The sequence below is a fragment of the Bombus terrestris genome, chromosome 7 (assembly GCF_910591885.1).
Source record: "Bombus terrestris chromosome 7, iyBomTerr1.2, whole genome shotgun sequence".
Classification (NCBI taxonomy): Eukaryota; Metazoa; Arthropoda; class Insecta; order Hymenoptera; family Apidae; genus Bombus; species Bombus terrestris.
The window spans coordinates 25,344,703-25,366,694 of NC_063275.1; the positions used below are offsets into that span (position 1 = coordinate 25,344,703).

At 40.0% G+C, this 21,992-nt stretch overlaps 1 protein-coding gene across 6 annotated transcripts; it reads right to left on the reverse strand.

Annotated features, from left to right (window-relative positions):
* Window positions 1–9,744: 9,744 nt before the first annotated feature.
* LOC100646468 (zinc finger protein 189) lies at window positions 9,745–17,703 on the reverse strand. Of its 6 annotated transcripts, none has more exons than XM_020863699.2 (3): window positions 17,472–17,703; window positions 17,086–17,202; window positions 9,745–14,312 (listed from the first exon to the last, which is right to left on the reverse strand). In XM_020863699.2, the coding sequence occupies exons 2-3, from the start codon at window positions 17,158–17,160 to the stop codon at window positions 11,433–11,435; spliced, it is 2,955 nt and encodes a 984-aa protein (XP_020719358.2). In that variant the 5' UTR covers window positions 17,161–17,202; window positions 17,472–17,703; the 3' UTR covers window positions 9,745–11,432. The 6 variants fall into 6 exon arrangements, with proteins under 6 accessions (XP_020719358.2, XP_048263855.1, XP_048263856.1 ...); XM_048407898.1 differs by having other exon boundaries at window positions 17,451–17,702; XM_048407899.1 differs by having other exon boundaries at window positions 17,588–17,699.
* Between the last annotated feature and the right edge of the window lie 4,289 nt (window positions 17,704–21,992).

The following is a 21,992-nucleotide window of genomic DNA, read 5'->3' on the forward strand; positions in this document are numbered from 1 at the left end:
CGCAGCGCGTAAATCGTTAGCGAGCTCGTTAACTTCGTACGATATTTATCGAGGCAGCCTGGCCCGAGATAATGGAATCCCATTGTCTACTTACGAGCGTATTACCCCCACCGTCAACCGATTGCCTCGCGTCGACACCGTTTCTTTCGGCTCATCAATCCACCTTGCCAACTCGAATATATTAATTCGTTCGTCGCGGCCATCTTTCTTTCACTCCGGCTTTCTTTTCACCAGAAGACAATGTTCTTCGTTCGGAAGTCACTGTTTGAGGTGTTGCCGTCTGTTTCAAATCGAGCAGACTCCCCACCATAAAGTCTGCTCCTAAAGAAATTCATTTCACCCCGAAAAACCCTGAGAGATTATTCGACGGAATAAATTCTCATTACCTTTGTTCAACGTGAAACGTCGATTTCAGGTTCCAGCTTCGATTCCATAACGTTTAGCGTGCAGGTTATCGAGCTTTTCACGTAACTCGTTGATTTGACCAGATCGTTGATTTGAAGCCAGATGGATTCACAGGACTAACGGAACTGTTTTGAACGAGCCAGTATAACGTGTTTAATATTTGCCCACGTTAATATCCTTCGAATCTATGTCGAGAAGAACGTGAATCCTTTGAGTCACGTATATCGCACATATCACGCACGTAATCGCAATGTCACGGAATTAATTCTCCGTCGTTTCCTCTATGCTTTCCTTTCTTTCGTAAACGTAATGACCTACTTCTTTTTATACCGTCACGGGATAATGTTTGCTTTCAATTAACATTCAGCTTCGATTGAAAATTTCACGTGAAAAGAATACCTATTTGTAACATCAACGCGATACGCGTTTCAATAAGCGTGACGATATCGATGAAAAAAGTGGAATCATCGTCGATTTTGAAACTCGTAAAACGATTCGAAATGCTGGAAACTTTATTAAAAATGCCCGTATACGTATTAAAACTACCAGTTATATTTTCCCTTCGCTGGGAGCAATTTAAAAATCCTTTTGGACTACGCGTGCGTTGAAACCGAAAAATGGAAAAAAATGTAGCATAAACGGGAAGAGACGTAGAGCTGGGATGGAACGCGTCCACGTTGTTTTTCATTCGTGCGTGTACATTTCAAAGTACGTAGCTGACAATTAAAACCATAAACACGATTTCACGAGCAAGGATCGGCCGTCGTCCGGCGTGGCGCGACAATATTTGGACGAATTAAGCACATGATAACTCATCGATTGCGCTCGAAATTTCTCGTGCAAACCTCTTGGATATCGTTCATCGAAGAAAAAAGAAAAAGAACAGAAGAAAGAACGCCGCGTTCTAAAAGGTGCATGAAAGTTGCGCGTTCGATCGAATACATGGCCGCGTCACGAACTTTCAAAGCAGTTACTCGAGAAACAATAAATAGTCAATGATTTATAGCGCGTAATTCTGTCGGGTTTCTTCTAAAACTTTCTTCCACCTAGAAGAAGAAGAAGTCTTCTCTTATTGCGGCCGGCCATTTTTCTCGCGTTCGAACCTCTACGTTCTATGTTCGTTTTGTCTTTCATTCGTCGAACGGCCGCCACGAAATTCCCGTTGATATTATACCTTTGAACGGCATCTAGGAAACTGTCGAACGACAGAAATACGAACGGAACAAAATAGAAAGAAAGTTACGATTCATTGTAACGATTCATTGTCTGTGTCCTCGTAATCTTCGACTAATTACGCGAGTTTCATAAAGGAAATGGAAACGCACGTTTCTCAAGAATCTGTCTGTTTTCCAGTCTGCACTCGCGTAAGGATAATAGTGGCCTGCATGTCCGGTCGAATAAAACGTATTTAAAAGTTTTTACGGCAGCCTTTACTGCTTCAAAGCGGAAAGCTGTTCACGAGCTCTGAAAAGCGCGGCCTCATAAACTCCGCCATCGTATAGTGACAGAAAAGAATATGATGTTCCGCTTGAAAGGACACGAAGCGACTTTATTATGATGCCTTCGTCAACAAAGAAATTATTCTTTTAATAATCCACTTGAAAAAGCCGTGCAGCTCTTACAGCGAACACCCTTTCCGAGTACAAGTTCCGGTATAAGGCGTCAACATCGACGAACGTGGCGTGCGACGAAATTTTTCTGGATAAGCTTGGAAATATTCGCGATCGAAAACCTGTTTCGATGGCAGGAATCCCTTCGGGCCGTTTTTGATAAATCATTTCAGCGAAATTTCGCGCAATGGCGGTTTGTGAAGGATCGCCGCGATTTTTCATTAAACCGTCATAAAGTCGACCAAAGGTGAATGTGAGCTACGAAGCGGCACAATATATCACCGTTGATTATTGCACAACCGACAAACAGAGAGAACACCTATCCCAGAGTTTTCATTGTGTATCGCGTATCGCGTATCGTGTATCGCCTATCGCCTATCGCCTATCGCCTATCGCCTATCGCCTATCGCGAACCAGCACGCGATATCGTCGCACGAAACTCTACGATTCGATGCAACGCAATCGATCAACGATTTCCGGTCCGCTTTACTGCCTGTTACATTTTATGATCGCGCTTATTACTAGCCAGCTAAGACGGTAAGCTTGGCGTAAATCTACGAACAGGAAGAATCGAAAGTCTCGTCTCGTCTCGTCTCGTCTCGTCGTTAAGGTTCTCCGGATACTCAGCCTCTCTGCGATTGTTACAAATATTACGTACGCCGTTTCCATCGGTAGAGCGTATCGAGAATTTTACAGAAACGTTCGATTTCACGCGAGAAATCTGCAGAGATAAAAATGCTCGTTAACTGGCTGCTCTTTGTTGACAAAAAATAATTACATTCAACCGGAAAATAAAGCATATTGAATGATATCGTGGTATCGATCAGCTAATGATGAAAAATTAATGTTCCGCCTGATACACCTATCCTAATTTCTAATTTCGATCGCGTTTTTCCTACGAACGTAAAAAGTCCGGTAAAATATCAGCGTTCGGGAGAAACCTGCATTTTCAACGTTTAAACTCGCAGATTTATTCCCGGGCGCGGTAATGCACGCCAGATACTTGTATTCAATTACCACCAAACTTTTCCACTCGATTCCTGTAACACATTCAATATTTATCTTCTTGAGAAAGTTGCAACTACTTGCTTCTCAAGGATCCAGACCGGATTATTAGGAATCGTCGCGCGCTGATGCTCCGTACATATCCGAGTTTTAAAGTTTCGCGAGCGTAAACGGTGCGCCATTTATATCGCGATCCATATCGGCGGCGTATCGATAAACCTGCCATGGAAATTTCATAGTCGGTAGCGAGCAGAACTACAAGCAACATCCGTATATGGTAAAGAGACGGAATAGAAAAACTTTCTTTTTTGCCGACATAAATACACGCGCCAAAGGCTTGTTTCTCGTCTCCTGATAAATTTTTCTTCCCCATAATCACAACTATATGCTCGTTTGCCACTTTGATACTTTGTTCTTTGCTCTTTCCCGCGCTTTCCCACAACCCTTTCAGACAGCTCGATGTAAGATTATTAATGTTCGTAAGATCTGGCCCGTGGTGGATTCGAAGACGGCTGGTGGCAACCTAGGCTATTCTATGTACGTATAGTACGAGTGCCGTTTGATAAAGGGGCTCAGAGGCAAGATTGATGAGATGAGATAAGACCGCCTATGTCGGACTCGACGCAACTAAACAGAACGAGCAGGGAGGAAAGAAAAAAGAAAAAGAAAAAAAAAGACATTGAACCGTCATAGAAAGAACGACGATCCTTCTTCCGAGCACGGAAATGTTCGCTCTCCCAACGGGGTTGAGACTCCCGTCGACGATTTAATTAAAAATAAGGCAACTCGTTAAGTTAACAACAGCGATCTTATAAAAGATCCAGGAGATCCCGGATATCCAACAGTAGATCTTCTTTGATCAAGCCGCGAGAGTGAAACGCGTGTGACATCTTGGTAAAATGCGACGTGATCCTTCGTCGGATCAGACTCGTTTATCTTCTGTATAAAACGGCCGTGAATTCCAAGCAGCCGGCCCCCTCGAAAATACCGATTTTTCCTAAGGATTGTGCAAACTTACGAACTCGTGACATACTGCTTAATAAAGAGAAGGATTTTATCCTTCCAATGGTAGCAGACTGAATTCGAAAGAAATATGGCACCAATTTGCAGATCAGTTTACTATAACAGTCACTGTAAGTCACCCGGCCACTTTTTCATTTTCATCGCCATCGTATCATAGAAGGGTGCGAAGTAAAGTAATTAAGACGTCGTTTAACAGAGACATCGCTTGTATAGTCTCACTGGCTAGGACACTTGCCATTTCGAACAATAAATTCACGTCCAAGGATTGAAATTAAGTTCCTAATACCGGTCTTGCGACAAAAAAGCGAACTTACCTTGGTCCCCGATTTTCTCATCGAGGTCGTCGTGCTAGGTTTCGCTTTGTCCTACCATTCTTCTTCTCGGTGATTCCGGAAGCGGACCACTCCGCCCCATTCCCTATAGAGATAAGAAGCTTACCGACCGAGGATAATCGAACCGCATTCAATTTTCTATTAGACCTCGCCTCGATCGTTGCCAGGCCGGAGTCGAAAACCGCATTCGACTCCTTTTTCTGCGAAATCATCGTGGCTCGAGTTGTCCAGACAAGGTCTTGCGCGCTCCATTTTCGAATCGATGGGATAAAATTGAATTTCAGAGGAATGCAACCGAACAAGTGCATCTTCAGCGTGGTGAATCCGAAAGAAACGGCCGGTTAAGCGGCCGGTTAAGCGGCCGGTTAAGCGGCGCTTAACCCAATTATCGCAAGGAATTTAAGATAATTCAACTCCTCTTTTTTTTCTTTCCTTCTTCCTTTCTTTTTTTCTTCTTCTTTTCTTTTTCTTTTTTCTCTCAGGCGAACTAGTTGGCGGAAGTGGATTTTAAGTCAAGGCGGACTCGTTAACGGCCGCGTTACTTGCAAAATGGTGCGAACATGTCGACGATTACTCGATTTGCCCGATTGTAAAGCACGGTTAAAAGATACTCGCGAGACAGCTCCATCCAATTAATATTTCTCATCTTGGTGCCCGTCTACGGGCAAGGCAAGCTGATTTTCGTTAATCCGGTGCATCATTTAGATTTTGCAATCGGGCGACACCCGTCGTGACGCGCAAACCCAATTTCAAGGACGGAACTGGGACGAGCACGCACGGCCCCGCGACACACCGAAGATCAATCGTAAAATTTGCAAGTGAAATGAATGTAAGAGCATGCATGGAAAACGTACGAACGAGTTTCATTTTTAACACCTTGTTTCTTCTCACTCGCTACCATTATTTTTCGCAGCCATTATTCTCCTCTACGTTATTTAACGTGTTTTTATGTTTGTGTATTTTTAACACATAATTTCGTTCTTGCAATCTTTTTGTCCTCTTGAAGCTATCACTGCGCTAATCGTTACGGTTAGGAAACTGTAGGGAAACAAATTGACGTAGACATACGAATTGCAAAACTACCAAAATTCTTCTCGGAAAATGTTAGCGACAAGACCAGGAAGTCAAATAAACCGTGATTGTCTTTGACTTTCTGCTGCGAATTAACAGTTGGAAAGTTCGGATACAAGCCGCTCGGGATATACTTTCAACGTGTACATACATATATGAAATGTTTTCATAGAGTACAAGCGAAGAACCAGCCCCGACGAGCTGAAACTTTGACGTCAGAATTGCGTGTAGCAGAGAACGTGGTAATGTCGCTCTGCCGTCGATCGTCTATCGAGCGACACGCTGGTCGTGTTCGCACAAAATTATGCGACACACAGATCTCAAATCTGCACGTTGGCGTTACAACACTTCTGCTCTAATTTATCAATCACCTTGTCTCTAATTCGCTATACGACGATAACGAGAATTAAAATTACAGTAGTGCCTGGATATATGGCCAGTAGAGACGTATGAGAACTCGAAAATTTCTGGTACCTGATACTCTTATCAGGTTCGAGTTGTTCGTTATCAGGGTCGGGTTTGTGGAAATTTGCAGAACCGTATATCGGGATAAAATTTGTTGAACATGACCGTTGGAAGTGTCCGTTGCGAATTCTCAACTAAATGGCGATCGGCCAGGTCCAACCGATCGGTCGATATCGCGAACCTTGAATGAATTAACACTCAAGGTGAAGGTAAATTGAATACATCGAGTGTTAGTATAGATTGGTACTTTATTTGCACTTTTAGTATACAAGAAGAGTTTGACGTTCTGATCACGATGGTTGTACGATCTACGATTTAGACTGAATACGATGTACTTTTACACGAACGGTATGACGCTCTGATGAAGACTGCCCCCGGATGTTGTTGTCCCCCCATCAGCAGCTGCGTCTCGTCCGTACATTGTGACTTTCCATCCCTGGATTTTCTCCGGATTACCTGTACTCTCGACGGTGCATATCCTTCAAAATATTTACAGCTCGGGAAGGCAGGCAAAATGGAGATATGCTGGCCGAGTCATAAACTGACGGCCATTCCAAATCCCGAACAGTGTCCACAAAAAAAAAAAAAAAAAAAAAAAAAAAAAAAAAAAAAAAAAAAAACTGTATCTGATGCACTCTGAATTTAATGTTCCCACTACATATCACGTACTATGCACTATCCGTGATCGATTTGAGGTGTAGTAGTAGTTAGTAGTTTCTTGCGATAGTTGTAGTTGCTGATGAGGTGGTATATGTCCGTGATAGTTGTAGTTGCTGGGCCTCATCCGGAGTAATAATTGTTGTTAGGGGATATAGATGTCGCTGCTGGGGTACTGCTGATTTTTCCTCATTTTAGTGTGTGAAAGAAAAATCGGACTCCGGTCGCCGGGATTCGAACCCGGGTTCCGAACGTTCGTAACTTAAGGCGCTAAACACTGCGCTGCCGTCGTCCGACACTAATTAGTGTCGAGTGGTGGTATTTGGCTTGTCGAGTGCCGCCACAGTACCCCCCCCCCTTACCAATGATAACGTTATAACCTTTAGTGTGGTAAAGCGTCAGCCGATTGTTGTCCAATCCGTGCAGATGTTGCGCGATATCTTCGATGTGGCCATGGATACCTCTCGGTACGGAGCGAGACGTTCCGCGTACGGTCGTAGGCCTCTGTTACTCATTTTAGTATGACGTGCTGGTAGTGATGCCTATGAACTTTGCGATGGCTACATCACTCCTGGCTTGGTCGGTCATCGTTTCGTATTCAGTCACCTGCATGCGTGAGTCGGCGGTGAGGGGTCGAGTTTTTGTTGAAGGAAGGGCCGTTCCGTGTTCGTCGTAGCGGTAGAGTCCAGCTTGCCACAGGTCTAGATTCGCCATGATGGAAGTCTCGGTAGTGCTATCACGGTCATACCTCTGTTTCGCTGTCGATCACTTCGGGGTCACCAGTTTGAGGTGCGTTATATATTGTTGTCCGTCCGTGATAGTTGTAGTTGCTGGGCCTCGTCCAGCGTAATTATCGCTAGGGGGCTATAGATGTCGCTGCTGGAGTACTGCCGATTTTTCCTCATTTTAATGCGTGGAAAAAAAATCGGACTCCGGTCGCCGGGATTCTGGTTGTGGGGTGGTTCAGGCAAAAGTACCGATACGCAACGGTACGACATAGCCATGCATTATTACATTTCTTTTTTCTTTTTTTTTTAAGATTATTATTGTAACTTATATTTAAGCCGCTGTTGTGTTGTGCTTATGTACGATATTTTAATTTATGTCCTGAAAGCCTGGTCGCAAAAACAGGACAGTTTAAGGCGCTAACCACTGCGCTGCCATCGTCCGACACTAGTTAGTGTCGAGTGGTGGTATTTGGCTTGTCGAGTGCCGTCACACTGGTGTTAGTGCGCTACTACTGGTGTAGAGGCCGAGATAGGTTCTGCTGCGGGTATAGATGTCGCTGTTGGGATATACTGTTGCATTTTCTTCTCATTTTTGTATCGTGGAAGAAAAATCGGACTACGGTCGACGGGATTTGAACCCGGGTCCCGAACATTCGTAATCTAAGGCGCGAATCACTGCGCTGCCGTCGTTCGACGCTAGTTGGTGTCGTCCGGTGGTATTTGCTGTCGAGTGGTGTCACAGATTTGTCAAACTTGTTAGAATCTGGAGCCGATCGAAAGAGTTGCTGACTCGATCCGAGTATCAAGTATCCGAAATGTTCGGATTCTCGTACATCTCTACTGACCACGAGTTATCCTCACCAATCTCCAGTGTGGGACTGCTCGCTGGTGGAAGGCCTCGACGTCAGATACGAACCGTATCGATGTAATTCAACCCGGTATCAAATTTCCGGAATAAAAAAGATATAATTTTCTTAGTTTTACCGCGATATTCGCAAGAAACTGTCGACAGCACACAGTAAATTTTGCGTATGATTGTGCGCCGTCTACGACAACGTACGCATCAGTATTGGTTGTCGGTCGCTTATCTTCCGTTTATAAACAAGCGCGCGATGTTGATGGCCCCGTGCACGATCATAACTTATAACCCTCAATGAAAAGTGAATATCATCTATCGATGATGTTGGGTTTACGTTTGGGTTAGATTTTTCAATCAGGTGGCCGCAGCGAGGAAGGAATGCCAAACGGGAAATACGGCACACGAATTTCATTCGGGGCCGAGGTGAAAATAGCGTGACTGAAGGACGACAGGATAACAGAGGCACGTTAGAGTACGCCGTTGATATTATACCCGTGTCGTGTGTCACGTTATCAGGGAACGTACATGTTATCGTAATAATGTCGGCCAGGTTAGAATGCTTTGTCGAGTGTTGTATGGGTAACTGTACACCGCAATATTGATATCGCATCATTTCACGGCACGGAGACGCGTTCAAAGGCCGAGCGGGATTTGTAATGCATGGAATGGGCCGGCACCCATACTCCGGATCTCCTCCGTTGAAATTCAATTCTCGTTAACTTACCGTGCCGCAATTACAACGCAATACAACCGCCGACCTTATAAATATGGCTAGCCTCTCTCTCTCTCTCTCACCCCAATTTTGATCAGACACCTCTGGATTTTATCAAAATTTCCTTTACCATAGGATACGTATTGGGCCACGTAGAGATCCATTTTTCTTTAGAGTACATTCTATATTGCCATTAAAATCTATAATGCAGTGTAAAATGTTTTCTCTACTTTTCGTTCGTGTTTCACTTTAAGCGATGTTCGGCAACATTGTACAACTTTCGATAAGTTACCATACCGATGAAACTTTACTCGAGATTGTAACTGGTGCAGTTCTCTTTGGAATTCCTCTAATTCGATATACTTTTCTTTCCTTCTTTTTCACTCGAACGATCCATCTTAACACACTTCAAACTAAATTCGATAGGAGCTTCGGTTTAAATTTCAAAATCCAGGTTATTGGCAGAATTTGTAAAATTGTACTTCTTCTGTCACAAAGACGCTTCATGTTTCCATAAAGAGGATTTGTTTTAGCACAGTCACTGCTGATTGATCATCATCACTGCTGAAAACAGGATGGAAAAGCATAATCCGACAAATACGTCGTTATTTTCTAGTTGATGGTTCAACAAAAACGTAGCTTCAATCTTCTAATTAACGTTGCTTGTACAAAACGTTTCGAATCAAAGTGCTGTATACAATGGTACCAGTACACCCTATTTCAAGTCCCGAGCACACAAAGATATAATTTTAACTTCATGTCGCGTCTTTTAATTAACGCGAGTCATACACAACGTTTCGGATGCGAGAGTGTTGGTTCGTACAGCAACAAAGGTTGTACGAATATCGTGGTTTACGTGGAGAAAGAATTTACGTTATTTTCTGGAAAATGTAATTTATTAAAGAATAGCTACACTTTTAAAAACAGTACATATCGTACTACTAAAATGTACAAATTTCCCGAGCAATCTATCAAGTTTACCAGCTTTCCAATTTTTAGGAAGTACAAACGTTAGCTTTTATAATTGTTCAACGGTTCGTTTCGTTGTACGGCAGAACTGGTGAAAGCTGGTGAAAATAGTTCATTTTCCCGCTGTTAAACAACCAATTTATTTGATTACGCGCTGTAACTATTCTTTGATATAAACATTAATTCTTATTTCTTTATAGAAATTCTAATATGACAATTTTAATTCGCGCTTTCATAGCGATACATATCGTTTTTGGTTTCATATTCCTCTCGATTATCGAATCGTGCGACCGGCGCTGCGATGGAAATTGAAACATTAATTTACTGAATATTTAACGTAATAGTTTAATTGCACATTACAAAGCATTATCGTTCCCGTACAATTATCATTCGACGTCATTAATCGATAGCTGGGTAAGTAAATAAATCATCTCATAATGAAAATTGTAATTACGATCCATATTTAAATTAGTCATCAGTCAAATATGAAACTTATCATATAATCATTCCACGTGTGATAAACGAAATGAATTTTTTTTTTTTTTTTTTAATCTCAATATCAGATTCATTAATAGGTTTGTTCATTTTTTAACGAATGTTATAAATATTATATCAAGCGGACGTTTAAACGAATAATTATAGCGAATAAACATTGCAATAGAAAAAAAATGACCAATATCAGACAAATTAAGAAAAGAAATTGCAACATTTACTTACCCTTGCTTCATTTATTTTCTAACTTGTTCAAACATTTACGCTGACCAAAAACAATTTACAAAATATGAAGATCAGCAAATGCGCACGCCGAACGAAAAACTCCCTTTAACAACAAATTTTACAATAATGAAATAGGGTAACGATCAACGTACTTGATAAAATACACACACGCGCGCGCGCACGCACGCACACACACACACACACACACACACACACACAGAGAGAGAGAAACATATATGTATGTAAAAGCACATAAATATAACGCGTCCAAAGAAAAGCAGACAAATTTATTACTCGATCTATCATAATTTTCATTAAGCTGTTTCAAGCGACACTTAGTAAACGATAACACGATTAGATATCTTTATCTCTCGAGTGAACAAAACGATATATATTAAATAAAGTTAGAGACAGTATGGAATATCTAGTTCACTCGTTTTCTGGCTGGTCGTCTAACCTAGGATGCTTGACATCTTCTGGTTCAACAAACTGAGACCATCGCAAACAATGAACAGGAAGCGCCTAAGGCTGACACCCAAACTTCACTCAGTGCTCGATGTTCGAGTCGAGCGCAGTTTGTACTAGGTCAGAAGCGTTGATTTGACTTGTAAAGTATATTTCAACAAATATCAACCTATCATGTATCGTGTATCATGTATTTTCAGTATCATGGAAAATGCGAATACGTGACTTAAAAAACGCTTTAGAAATCATTTGCTTCGTATGTGTGTGTGTACTTGGCGTGTTTATTGCACGTCTAAATCTAGGTCGATTCTTCTGTATAGTACCATGAAAATTGATTTTAAAACGACCTATAAATCAAAGAATTAAATATTCTCTATGCTTTTATTTTATGATTATCTTAATTTATCCAAAGAATCATGAACACATACGAAAAGTGTGATCCGATGTATCGCGGTCGCGCGCTTTGTCAGCGGGCGAATCGTGCGAATGAACGTGTAGCTTATGTGCGTGGAAATGTGATTCGTAGCTGAAGCCTTCGTTACAAGTATCGCATTTGTAAGGGTACAATTTCCATAGTTCGTCCGGATAATGCTCCAACTTGTTGTGATGATGAAACTTGTACATTCCTTGAAACGACTTACCACATATTGCGCATAAAAAATCTTTGCCCTTGTAATAATACATGTTATGCTCGACAAAACGTTCGTAGGATTCGAATAACAAATGGCATATATTACAAATTGGTTTATCTTTCAAAACGCAATCGGAATTCAGCACCAGTACAGGATTCTGCCCAATATGGAAGTGTCGTTCGTGAATTTGAACTTTCGATTTCTTAACAAATCCTTGATTACAAAACTTACAAAAGAATTTGTAGTTCATCAAGCACGAAGGCGCATGGGTAGCAAGCATGTGAAGCTGTAATAACCTTTTAGTGGAAAACATCGTGTTACAAACGTTACACTTTTCGGTGGCTGTTTGGCAATAGGTGCGCTCGTGTATGCACAAATTTTGAAATGTTCGGAATTGTGTCCCACAAGTAGTGCAAGGAAACCTTGTTCTGTTCATGTTGTCCGCTTGGTAACCCTTTACGCACGCTATCCCATTAAGTAGCCTTTTGTTCTTTGCAGCTGTATCGAACGACGAAAAGAAAGTATCATCCGTAATAAGCGTACTCGGAGCCAAATAATTTTCCAAAGGTCCTGTCATCCCACCCGGAACATCCAACATTTGTTCCAAATCAGGTGATTGTACTATGCCGAGTTCCATTGGTTTACTTGGTTCTTTCAAGGACCGAGACAAATGGTTTACACGAGGTGCACGTTGTTTATGTATTAATACTTTCATTCGATGGCATACATTCTCATGTTGTTTCAAACATGAGTATAGCCAAAATCGTTTGCGACAACCTTGGCATTTGTGTTGTTTCTTGAATGCGTTGCAATTTATTTCAACATCAATCGGTAGAACGTCCTTTTTTGATCTTATGGTCTTCAAACAATGCAAAATCATGTGCCGCTTCAACAATGACGATGTGTGAAACTTCTCATAACACACGCAACATTCCCTTCGTTTAAACACAATATGCTGACGTAGATAGTGAGTTAGTAACTTATTCATGGACGTGTAACGCGCGTTGCATATGCTCGACATGTAAATCGTATGGGACAATTTCACGTGCTCGCGCAGGTTCTCTTTCAAAGAAAACGATTTTTTACAAATATGACATTGAAATATTTTCTGCTGATTGACCTTAAAGTTCTTCTTAAACTCAACCGATTCTTGTTTAGGTACGATTAATCTATCAGCGAAAGATTTTACAAATTCATTGAATCGCTTTGATTCAATCGTGCCAGCTTCCAAAGGCAAGTTACCTGCCGAGCTTGTCTCACGAAAACCTTCAAATTCCTCTTCCACATTTTTCGATACTGCTTGTTTGAAACCGTCTTCGTTTTCATTTTCGTTTTCGTTTTCGTTTTCGTCTCCGTTTGACACAAAACTAGTAGGCTCCAAGAATTTGTCGCATTTCTCCAAACGGACCACACATTCTTTACACTTAGCTTCAGGTGCAGATCTTTCACTTTGATTAAACGTATAGGGGGACTTGTTTCTTCTAAAAGATTGTCTTGATCTTTCAAAGGTCTCAAACTCCAATAAATCATAAAAATCATATAAAGAAGAAGAACATCTTTTTACTGGCCTAAGGTTGTAAGACATATTGTGCGAGGTATTAGAGCTTTCAGATTCAGCTTTTATTTCGTTCCTTAATAAAGATATCATTGTTTCGGAATTCACATGAATTTGAACAAATGGTCTTTTCCTAACAGGAGATTCGATTCGCTTAACAGAAGTAGACATCTGGATAACTTCTGAAGCCGTTGATGTCTTGTTACTAAATGTCTCGAGCGTTGAAGTTGGTATAATAGTCGCAGTAACAGGAATGTTCTCCGTATCGATAACTTTTTCCGGACTAACCAATTTGTCATTCGGCTTGTCTTTGTACAGCGATATGAAGTCTGTAAGGACGTTCTGTTTCATCCTTTTCGAAGGTGTACCATACGAATCGTTTAACCATTTCGGATGCGTAGACCTGATCTTGCTGCTCGAACCCTTGGTGGGTGTATTGTTTGAACTATTAGATAGTTTCAAAGACATATTTATCGAGCTATTTACGTTTTTTAGGGAGGGACTGTGTGAAGTATTTGATTCTGCCGTGACTATACCATCCGAATGATTCGACTTTCCTAACGATTCAGGAGATGTTTTCGTAATTTTCCTTTCGCCAGAAAATATTGCGTTCCCATGCATATGAAATAAATGAGATTGGACATGTCTTTTATAGGAAAACCTTCGGTTACAAAAATTACATCTATATCCAGGCCATTGTTTCGTACAGCATCGCATATTTAAATGACGTATCAACGAAGTATGCATACTGAAGATTGCAGTACAATTGTTACACTTGAATACATTACAGCTATATAATTTATTATGCAGTTCCAATAAATGTTTAGTTTGAAAAGTTAACAAACAAACATTGCAGCTTATTCTGTTGTTTGAAGGTACTTTATGTTTACTTTTTCGTTTATCAGCATCGGATTTGTTATTTTCTAAATATGTACTTTCTTGAGGAAACGCAGATTCTCGATTTCTACAATAAACGCCATCCGAAAATTCACCTTCAAACATCGCTGTCTCATTTTCATTCTCCGTATTCGTATCAACTGGCGATAAATCATCACAGATCTCTGGATCGATTGGCTCTTCCTTTATTCTTATTGCATATTCAGAATGCTGAAAAAAAATATACAAACCTAATGTAACATCCTAAGAAACGAAAAATCTATGAAACAGTCCTAGTCTAGTAATTGAAGTCAATCGTGCCATAAATATCATGGGTAGGATAGAGAGCTACGTATAGAGCCACTGAACTAGGTACTAGAAAGAACGGTTTATGACGCCATGTTTATGAGTCAGCCAGGTTCTACCAGGTTAAAAACATGAAATACATAACTGCACAAATCCAGAATACTACATACATAACGAGAGAGGTGTAAATTTTGTATAAATTTACGGTTCTATTAGAATTACTGAGAAACTTTTTCTCAACTCCTAACATTTACCATGGGACAGGGCCGATCCATATTTTCAAACTAGTATAATATATAGTGAAGTCGACTATATTCAACTCTCAGCTATATTCAAATGCAAGAAAAATCAGATTCGCAAACAATACTTTTAGCATGGTTGTTTAACGTTATTTCATGAATATATTCTTCCAGGTAGCAAATTAGTACAAAGCAACGAGCGGTCCTTCTACGTGTTTAGCAAATTGTATATTATTAATGAGAAATAAAATGTACTACAGAATAACAAACACCATGCAGAACTCTAAAAGTTCCATATCATTTGAAAATATAAAGAAACAACTCAAGATGTTTAAAAAAATCACCATGAATTGTTTAAAATAGAAATATTTGTATCCAATTCGGTGGAAAATATTGTAGAATCAATTGCGATCAGTAACCGGTGTGAGAAACCGGTGTGAGTTAATGGTAGTGTCTGGTCAAACAAAAGGGAAACGTGGCTGTCAAAGGTGCTTACGTACGCTGAAACACTGATGCGATGAACGCATCAACGTTTTTTGTTCTTTTATGATGTATGTTGGCTCGCATCGATGCAGAAAATAATATATTTTCTCAATTGGTAAGCAAAGCCATTGGATATATTGGATATATTGAGTATACATCGATATATTGATGTCATTTCATGAGACTTTGGAGTTGATGTGAAACATCATTACAATACGTTTCAGCGTGTACATGCTGCTCAACGAACTTTCTATGCTAGACTATACTAGAACTACTGTCCTAATGCTGTTCGGACAGTAAGGGACATACCCCTTCATTATGTTGCCAATTTATATAAGAATATATATACACGCGGGCACACGCACACGCACACGCACACGCACACGAATGCAAACGTATATCTGTGCCTCGTTATAACTGTGTGCGGAAAAATTTTGTATATGAACTCATAGCAGCAATATTTTTCATAACGCATGCGCAAATTTAAACCTGGGCATAAGGATACACGAGCGTTAAAACGGACATACGTTTCACAGTAATTTCGTACGTACGTAGGAGTCACAGCATACGAGCGTTGCCTATTTTGCAGAGTTGGCGCACGAAATTACTCACGTACTATCAAAGCGTTGGCACGCAGATGGTCGAAGCGATAAAATTCCATTTCTCAAAAATAGCGACTGTTCTTGACTGTGGCGTAAACCATGCCTAACAGAACCTTCGGGACATTGTGTTGTAAAACTCAAAAAATATTTCTTTTTAATCTGAACCGACATCGAAGTCCGTTAAAAACTGTAAATAATTTGATCTATACAAATATACAACAAAGGAACTTTTTCGCAATAACGAATAATTTATAATAAACAAATCTAAAAATCTTTGCACAAAATAGAAAAGTTTTCATTCCGATCCAACTATTCGCTATAGAATAATCACTGGACATACATAAAAAATACGTACTCATCGAACTGATAACGAATAACTAACTAACGATACGTTCGTTCGACCTGCTCTATTTAAGGTTATACAATACAGAACATGCCTCAGCTGAATCCAATGCCCGTACTAACGTAAATACATCAGTGAAAAGGTAACGGACGTTACCAGTGACGAACGTTCCTGGCACATGTGTGAGTTTTAATCTATTATACGGCAATATATTTTCTATAACATACGTTGTTTCAACGCTCGTATGCTTCAACACATTAATATGATAAAAATCTTATCTGTAACATGCATCTTTTTTATTAATTCACTTGGTATCATACGAATAAATAGATAACATTTCACGATACATCAGTGATTTACATTAATATTACATAAAACATATTTATATATGTATAAATATCAATTTTATATTCTACAAACCCAGGAAAATTAATAACTAATAATAAGAACACAAATGGTAAACATAATCAGTATACTAAATATTAACATACTAATGAAAATTATTTGTAATTCAATATTCCCATTTTTATAAAATAAAATATGTAAATGAAATTTAATTGTAAAATAATGACATTCGTATAAACTCATTACTCTACAATGGAGCAATTAAATATTATATTGATAATAATAATAAGCAAGGTTGCATCGATGATAGACTTTCTGCATCACTTTAGTATTTTTAATCCACTTATTATTATTGAGCCATAATATATAAACCATAGAAGCAAGAGATCATAGCACGTTGGTCAAAGTAATCTTACAATTGAGAGATACATTATACAAAATTTTATGTACCATAGTGGGAAATTCTTTCTAATTCAACAATTAAATTTCATTTCTATTACAAATCACAAGTTTGCATCACAACGGCCAAAGAAGCAAATCTTACTTTGTCATATTGAAGTACTTAAAGAAAGTGGCACATAAACATTAGCTTAATATGTTACATTAACCAAGATTTATAGAAACAAAATATATTATTCAGTATGATCAAAGTTCTCTTATCGAATGATGTTTCAAAAGGTACTTACGTCTATTTTGTTGCCCAATTTTATATCCATGAAGATTGCATCAACAGGACGTGCGTAAACTAACACTCGAGCCATTTGCTTTATGAGATTATTATTATTATTAGACAAACTGCTTACCTGTGCACAAACAAAATCTATGATTAGTGAGTAGTAGACTTTAATAATATCCTCAAAGAATAATTGACGTTTTCCTTAAAATATGTCATAACTGCACAATAATAGTAGCAACTTGTAAATGAATATAGAAATTATATGAGATTCAGTTATCAAATATATTTAACAAAACTGTAATTATTTGATAAAAAGTCGTGAAATCAATGAGAAGCAGAAGACAATGGGAAATATTTCAGGTTAACGTGTCATACATGATCTTAAAAGTTGTTTACACTCTCTTATTATTCACTTGTATCCAGAACATGTTTTCCTTTGTTAATAGTTCGCGTCAAAATAGAATGTAAATATTTTTTATACACATATAAACATGCACAGAGAGAGAAAATACCGTTCAAACTCGGACACCACCATAAGCAGCACTATGGGCATCAAAATGGCATCCTCCACTAGTAACAAACATTCCGCTTAGTTCAGACAGGTTCAGATCATTATCGGTAAGGAAGTAACCTTGAAAATATATTTAGGAAGGGAAAGTGTACAATAAAGAATTTTATATTAATTATAATACATCATTCTTCAACAGTTTACTATTAGTTTCGTCTAATTTTACCTAATCCATTTTATAAATTACATTTTAATTACGAAACAATATCATATGGTACGTTTACACATAACGGTAAATCAAAAATTGATTCGTAGAGCTACAGCGCATGCGTGTTACTAAGTAGATTTTCTGACTAACTTCACGTTGTGTTCAATGCAATTTTCTTGTTCACGTTTCTATATAAACTTACGTTATATATGTATGTATATATCTGTGCATCCAAGAAACAACACCAACACACGTCAATGAATATCTGATTATTCCTGCATCATAAGCATTGTAAACATCGCATTCGTATACACAGGTTTGGAAACTCCAGTAGAGGGGGTAATGCTCTTAATATTCGGAAGTGTGTTTTACAAATCGGCCGTTAGTCATAGCGCTGGCATCGATTTGTTAACACCCTTGTTTGCCTTATCACTGAAGGTAAAGAATATAAACCGAACTGCTTTTCATAATTTTCATCAATATACTTAAAGTAAACATATAGTATATCATGTGATACAGAAGAATGTTGTTTAAATAAATGTAGTTTCACGTAATACAATAGAGTTTAGTTATAAACACGATCGTGCTGCTGACACAAGAAGCGCCACACGGCGAAGTCTAACAAATCGATTGAGAATTTTACTTGAGAAATATTTTCTGTCCCGTAGGAGTCTTACCCACTCTAATAGAATTCTTAAATTTGTGTATACATAACATGCGCTCACACACACACACACACACACACACACACACGTACTTATTGTTGGCTCTGTCAAAAGCTTATGAAATACCACTGGTTGTTAAAATATCTGTCAAAATATCTGCTTTATACTCTGGCGTTAAGGATAAGAATTTTATTGCTCAAGAAATTAAAATGTGGTTAAAGAAATGATTATCTGAATCCGATTGACCGTCAACTTTTGCAGTCGGTAAATTACCGGCAACATATTTATATGTAATATTATCTGAGGTACAATGTTACAGACGGAACGAAGTACAGAATAAACATTTATATCAGTATACATAGACGAGACGTAAAATAAACACGTTTGTCGCACGTCTTGAGGCTTTAAGACTCTTTACCATTTTAGTATTATACTAAATGTTACCGACTCAGCGTCTCGATAATATTTTCTCTTCTCCTCGGCACAGTATCCAGTCCAACACATTGTTAAATATATAGGTGTCTCCTTACCATCTCACATCTTGGATATCCAAGCTTTTGTGCCAATCGCATCTCCGGAGATATTTACTTACTGCTCCAATGATCTGAGTCAATTGAGCCGAACCCTCGACCGGCCAGCCGGCGTTCCCAGAGTCTTGTCCTAATAGTAATAAAAATAGAGGGAAATATGGGACTCTCTAAGAGGTGGTGCTCTATCTTTAAATCCATCTAAATTTCTGTCGCGGATTACTGCAGTTCCAAAGAAGTACTGCCCAAAAATTATCCCGGTAACCAAATGATTACTACCTAGCGAAGCTACAAAGGGATGGATTGGAACACACAACAATACTCTATTGAAAGTGCAACAGGTTTCCTGTGCTAAGGAAAACCAAAACTGGTGTTTTCTCGATAATGTCTACACTAACAATAGAGTGCTTTTTTTGGATTTGAACTTGAACATCTGATGACGAAGATGAGGGCCTGCTGAACCATGCATTTCATTTAAAAGATAGGCAGAGCCACGTTACATTTCTCCAACCGGTAGGGAGTACCACGGAGATATATACTGGATGGAGAAAAGGCGGCTCTGAATCGGCGTTTCATCAAATACTTAAAATAATAACTTGAAACAGCCTTGTTACATTTGGACTTCTTCAGAACATGGTAATGGCAGTGAAATCTGAGCTGATGTAGGGTTGCCGTGACAGTCTAGCGCGGCTTACCTCGCATAACCACATAAATAAATTAGCGAAGGTGGGGGTTTATAGTATCTAACTAGGCCTCTTCTGCTAGATGAGATAACAAACAGTAGGCCTTATATCACGACGTCCCACGACATTCTACGACATCCCACGGCATCCTACGACGTTCCACAACGTCCCACGGTGTCCCCGTATGGGATTATTAGTCCAGTCTAGTTCATCAAACCTCAAGACAAAATATAATCAAACGAGAGTATGGGACCCGGGAGAGGACTCGACCGAGCAGGCGGCCCCAAACGACCTAGGAACCGCCGAGGAGGACGCGTGGTATCAGTGGCGATCCCAGCTGATCAACGAGGGAGGCGAACATCGAGGCGCGGAGGCGGTCCTCCGAAACTGGGAAATACGGAGAAGCCACCATTGCGGGAAGGGACACGGCGCAGCACACGCTGGAGCTTTGTCTGGCATGGGAGCTGTCCCGCTACACCCTGCGGCACGTCATAGGTGAAGGATTGACCCTCTCGGCGATTGTAGAAGCGATGCTGAGCGGACCACAGGAATATGAGGCTGTCCGCCTCTTTTGCGAGCGAGTTATGGTCGCAAAGGAGCGAGCAGAAAGGGAGAGAAAGAAAAATTCACACCCTTGTAGGATAACGCGATGGAGGCCACGACAAGAAGGGGGGATAGCTCTAACGCCAATTCAACAGTCGGAGAAGCATGAGGATTGGCTCCGACAAGAGGACGCGGGAAGGGGGTGCAACTGAAGACAATTCATAAGAGGTTCCTGGAACACTCCTGTCACACGCGTATAATGGGCACCGTGGAGTTTTAGTCGGTAAGAGTCCGACACTACTCTGCTGTTACCAATTATTAGCAGCGGAGTGTCCATGAGGATTTCTCCACGTATAAAAAGAAAAAGTCTAGTTCATCAAACAGTTCTGGATGATCTAGACTAGACTAAACTATTAAAGTAGTTTTTAGCTTGATATATCTCGGAATTATTAATATATGTTGTTTACCAATAGCAATCTAATCCTAATATTAAAATTAACGTTACACTTTCGGAATAGTACTTCATGTATCATTATTTGGGAAACGGTACCAATTACGTGGCCCCATCACGGGGAGTAACTATGCTCGGGTTCTATTTACGTAAAGAGTTTTTAAGCATCGGAAGCAGAAGATGTAAAATTATTTGATAGCAAAGAAGTAGCGTGTATTGAAATTTATTAATTCGAATAGGTATAGTATGTGGATCCACATAATCAGATTTGAACATTGAACTTACCATCGAAGAAACCAAACCATGCGACTTACCAATTGTAGCTCTGTGGCGGCACTCGACAAGCCAAATATCACCACTCGACACTAACTAGCGTCGGACGACGGCAGCGCAGTGGTTAACGTCCCAGTTGACCGTGATCCTCCGAGCAGGCCGGACCTCTCGGCCCTAAGGGACTACCAGGCGTAGGCCCAAACAGTGAGCGCAGCAAGCTATTCAGTGTACAGTATACAGTGAGAGAGCGGAGAAAAAAAAAAAAAAAAAAGCAAAAAGAGTGCTAAGCAGTGAAAAAATAGTGATAACATCACCCAACTACAAACAATACAAAAATAGAAGAGGAAAGGAATGAGACTGAAACCAAGGAGGCGGAATCCGCCATAAGTCCGACAAAAAAGGGGGTCAAAAGGAAGATAGAAAAGCAACAGATAATTAAAGATAGCAGCATAAGACCCGCTGCACAAAAGACGCGGAAACTCAATCCGCCTCCAAACCTGATAAGCAGGAACAAAAAAGAAATCAGACAAGAAAATTTAAAAGAAAAAGAAAGCGATTCTCAAGAAGAGTGTCACGAAAAAAACGAAAACATGAAACAAAAAAGAAGCCCCCAACCAATGGCAATCCCAATAAAAAACAGGTTTGAAGCCCTCCAAGCTCAAGACCCCTGCGCACCGCAGTCGCAGGAAACTATCATCGAAACATTAAAAAAAAAAAAACGACTTACTAAGGAAAAAAGCAACCAGACAGCCCACACCCCTGGTCACATCACCGATAACCACGAACAAAAACAATGCCGCCCGGACAAGTACCTCCCCCGCCGCTCCGCCAAAAAAATCAACAACACCACATCATTCAACACTACTGAAAAACCAAAATTATAAAGGCCTGCCACCCAGCCACCCCGCTGAAGAACAGGCAGACCCCCCCACATCGGCAAAAGGGGCCAGGCCACCCCCCATCAAAATAACATTACAAGACCCAAAAGATACAATAGCACTCATGGAAACTTCACTCAAAATCAAGAATTTCCACATCAAAAGAATCCACTCAGGTAAG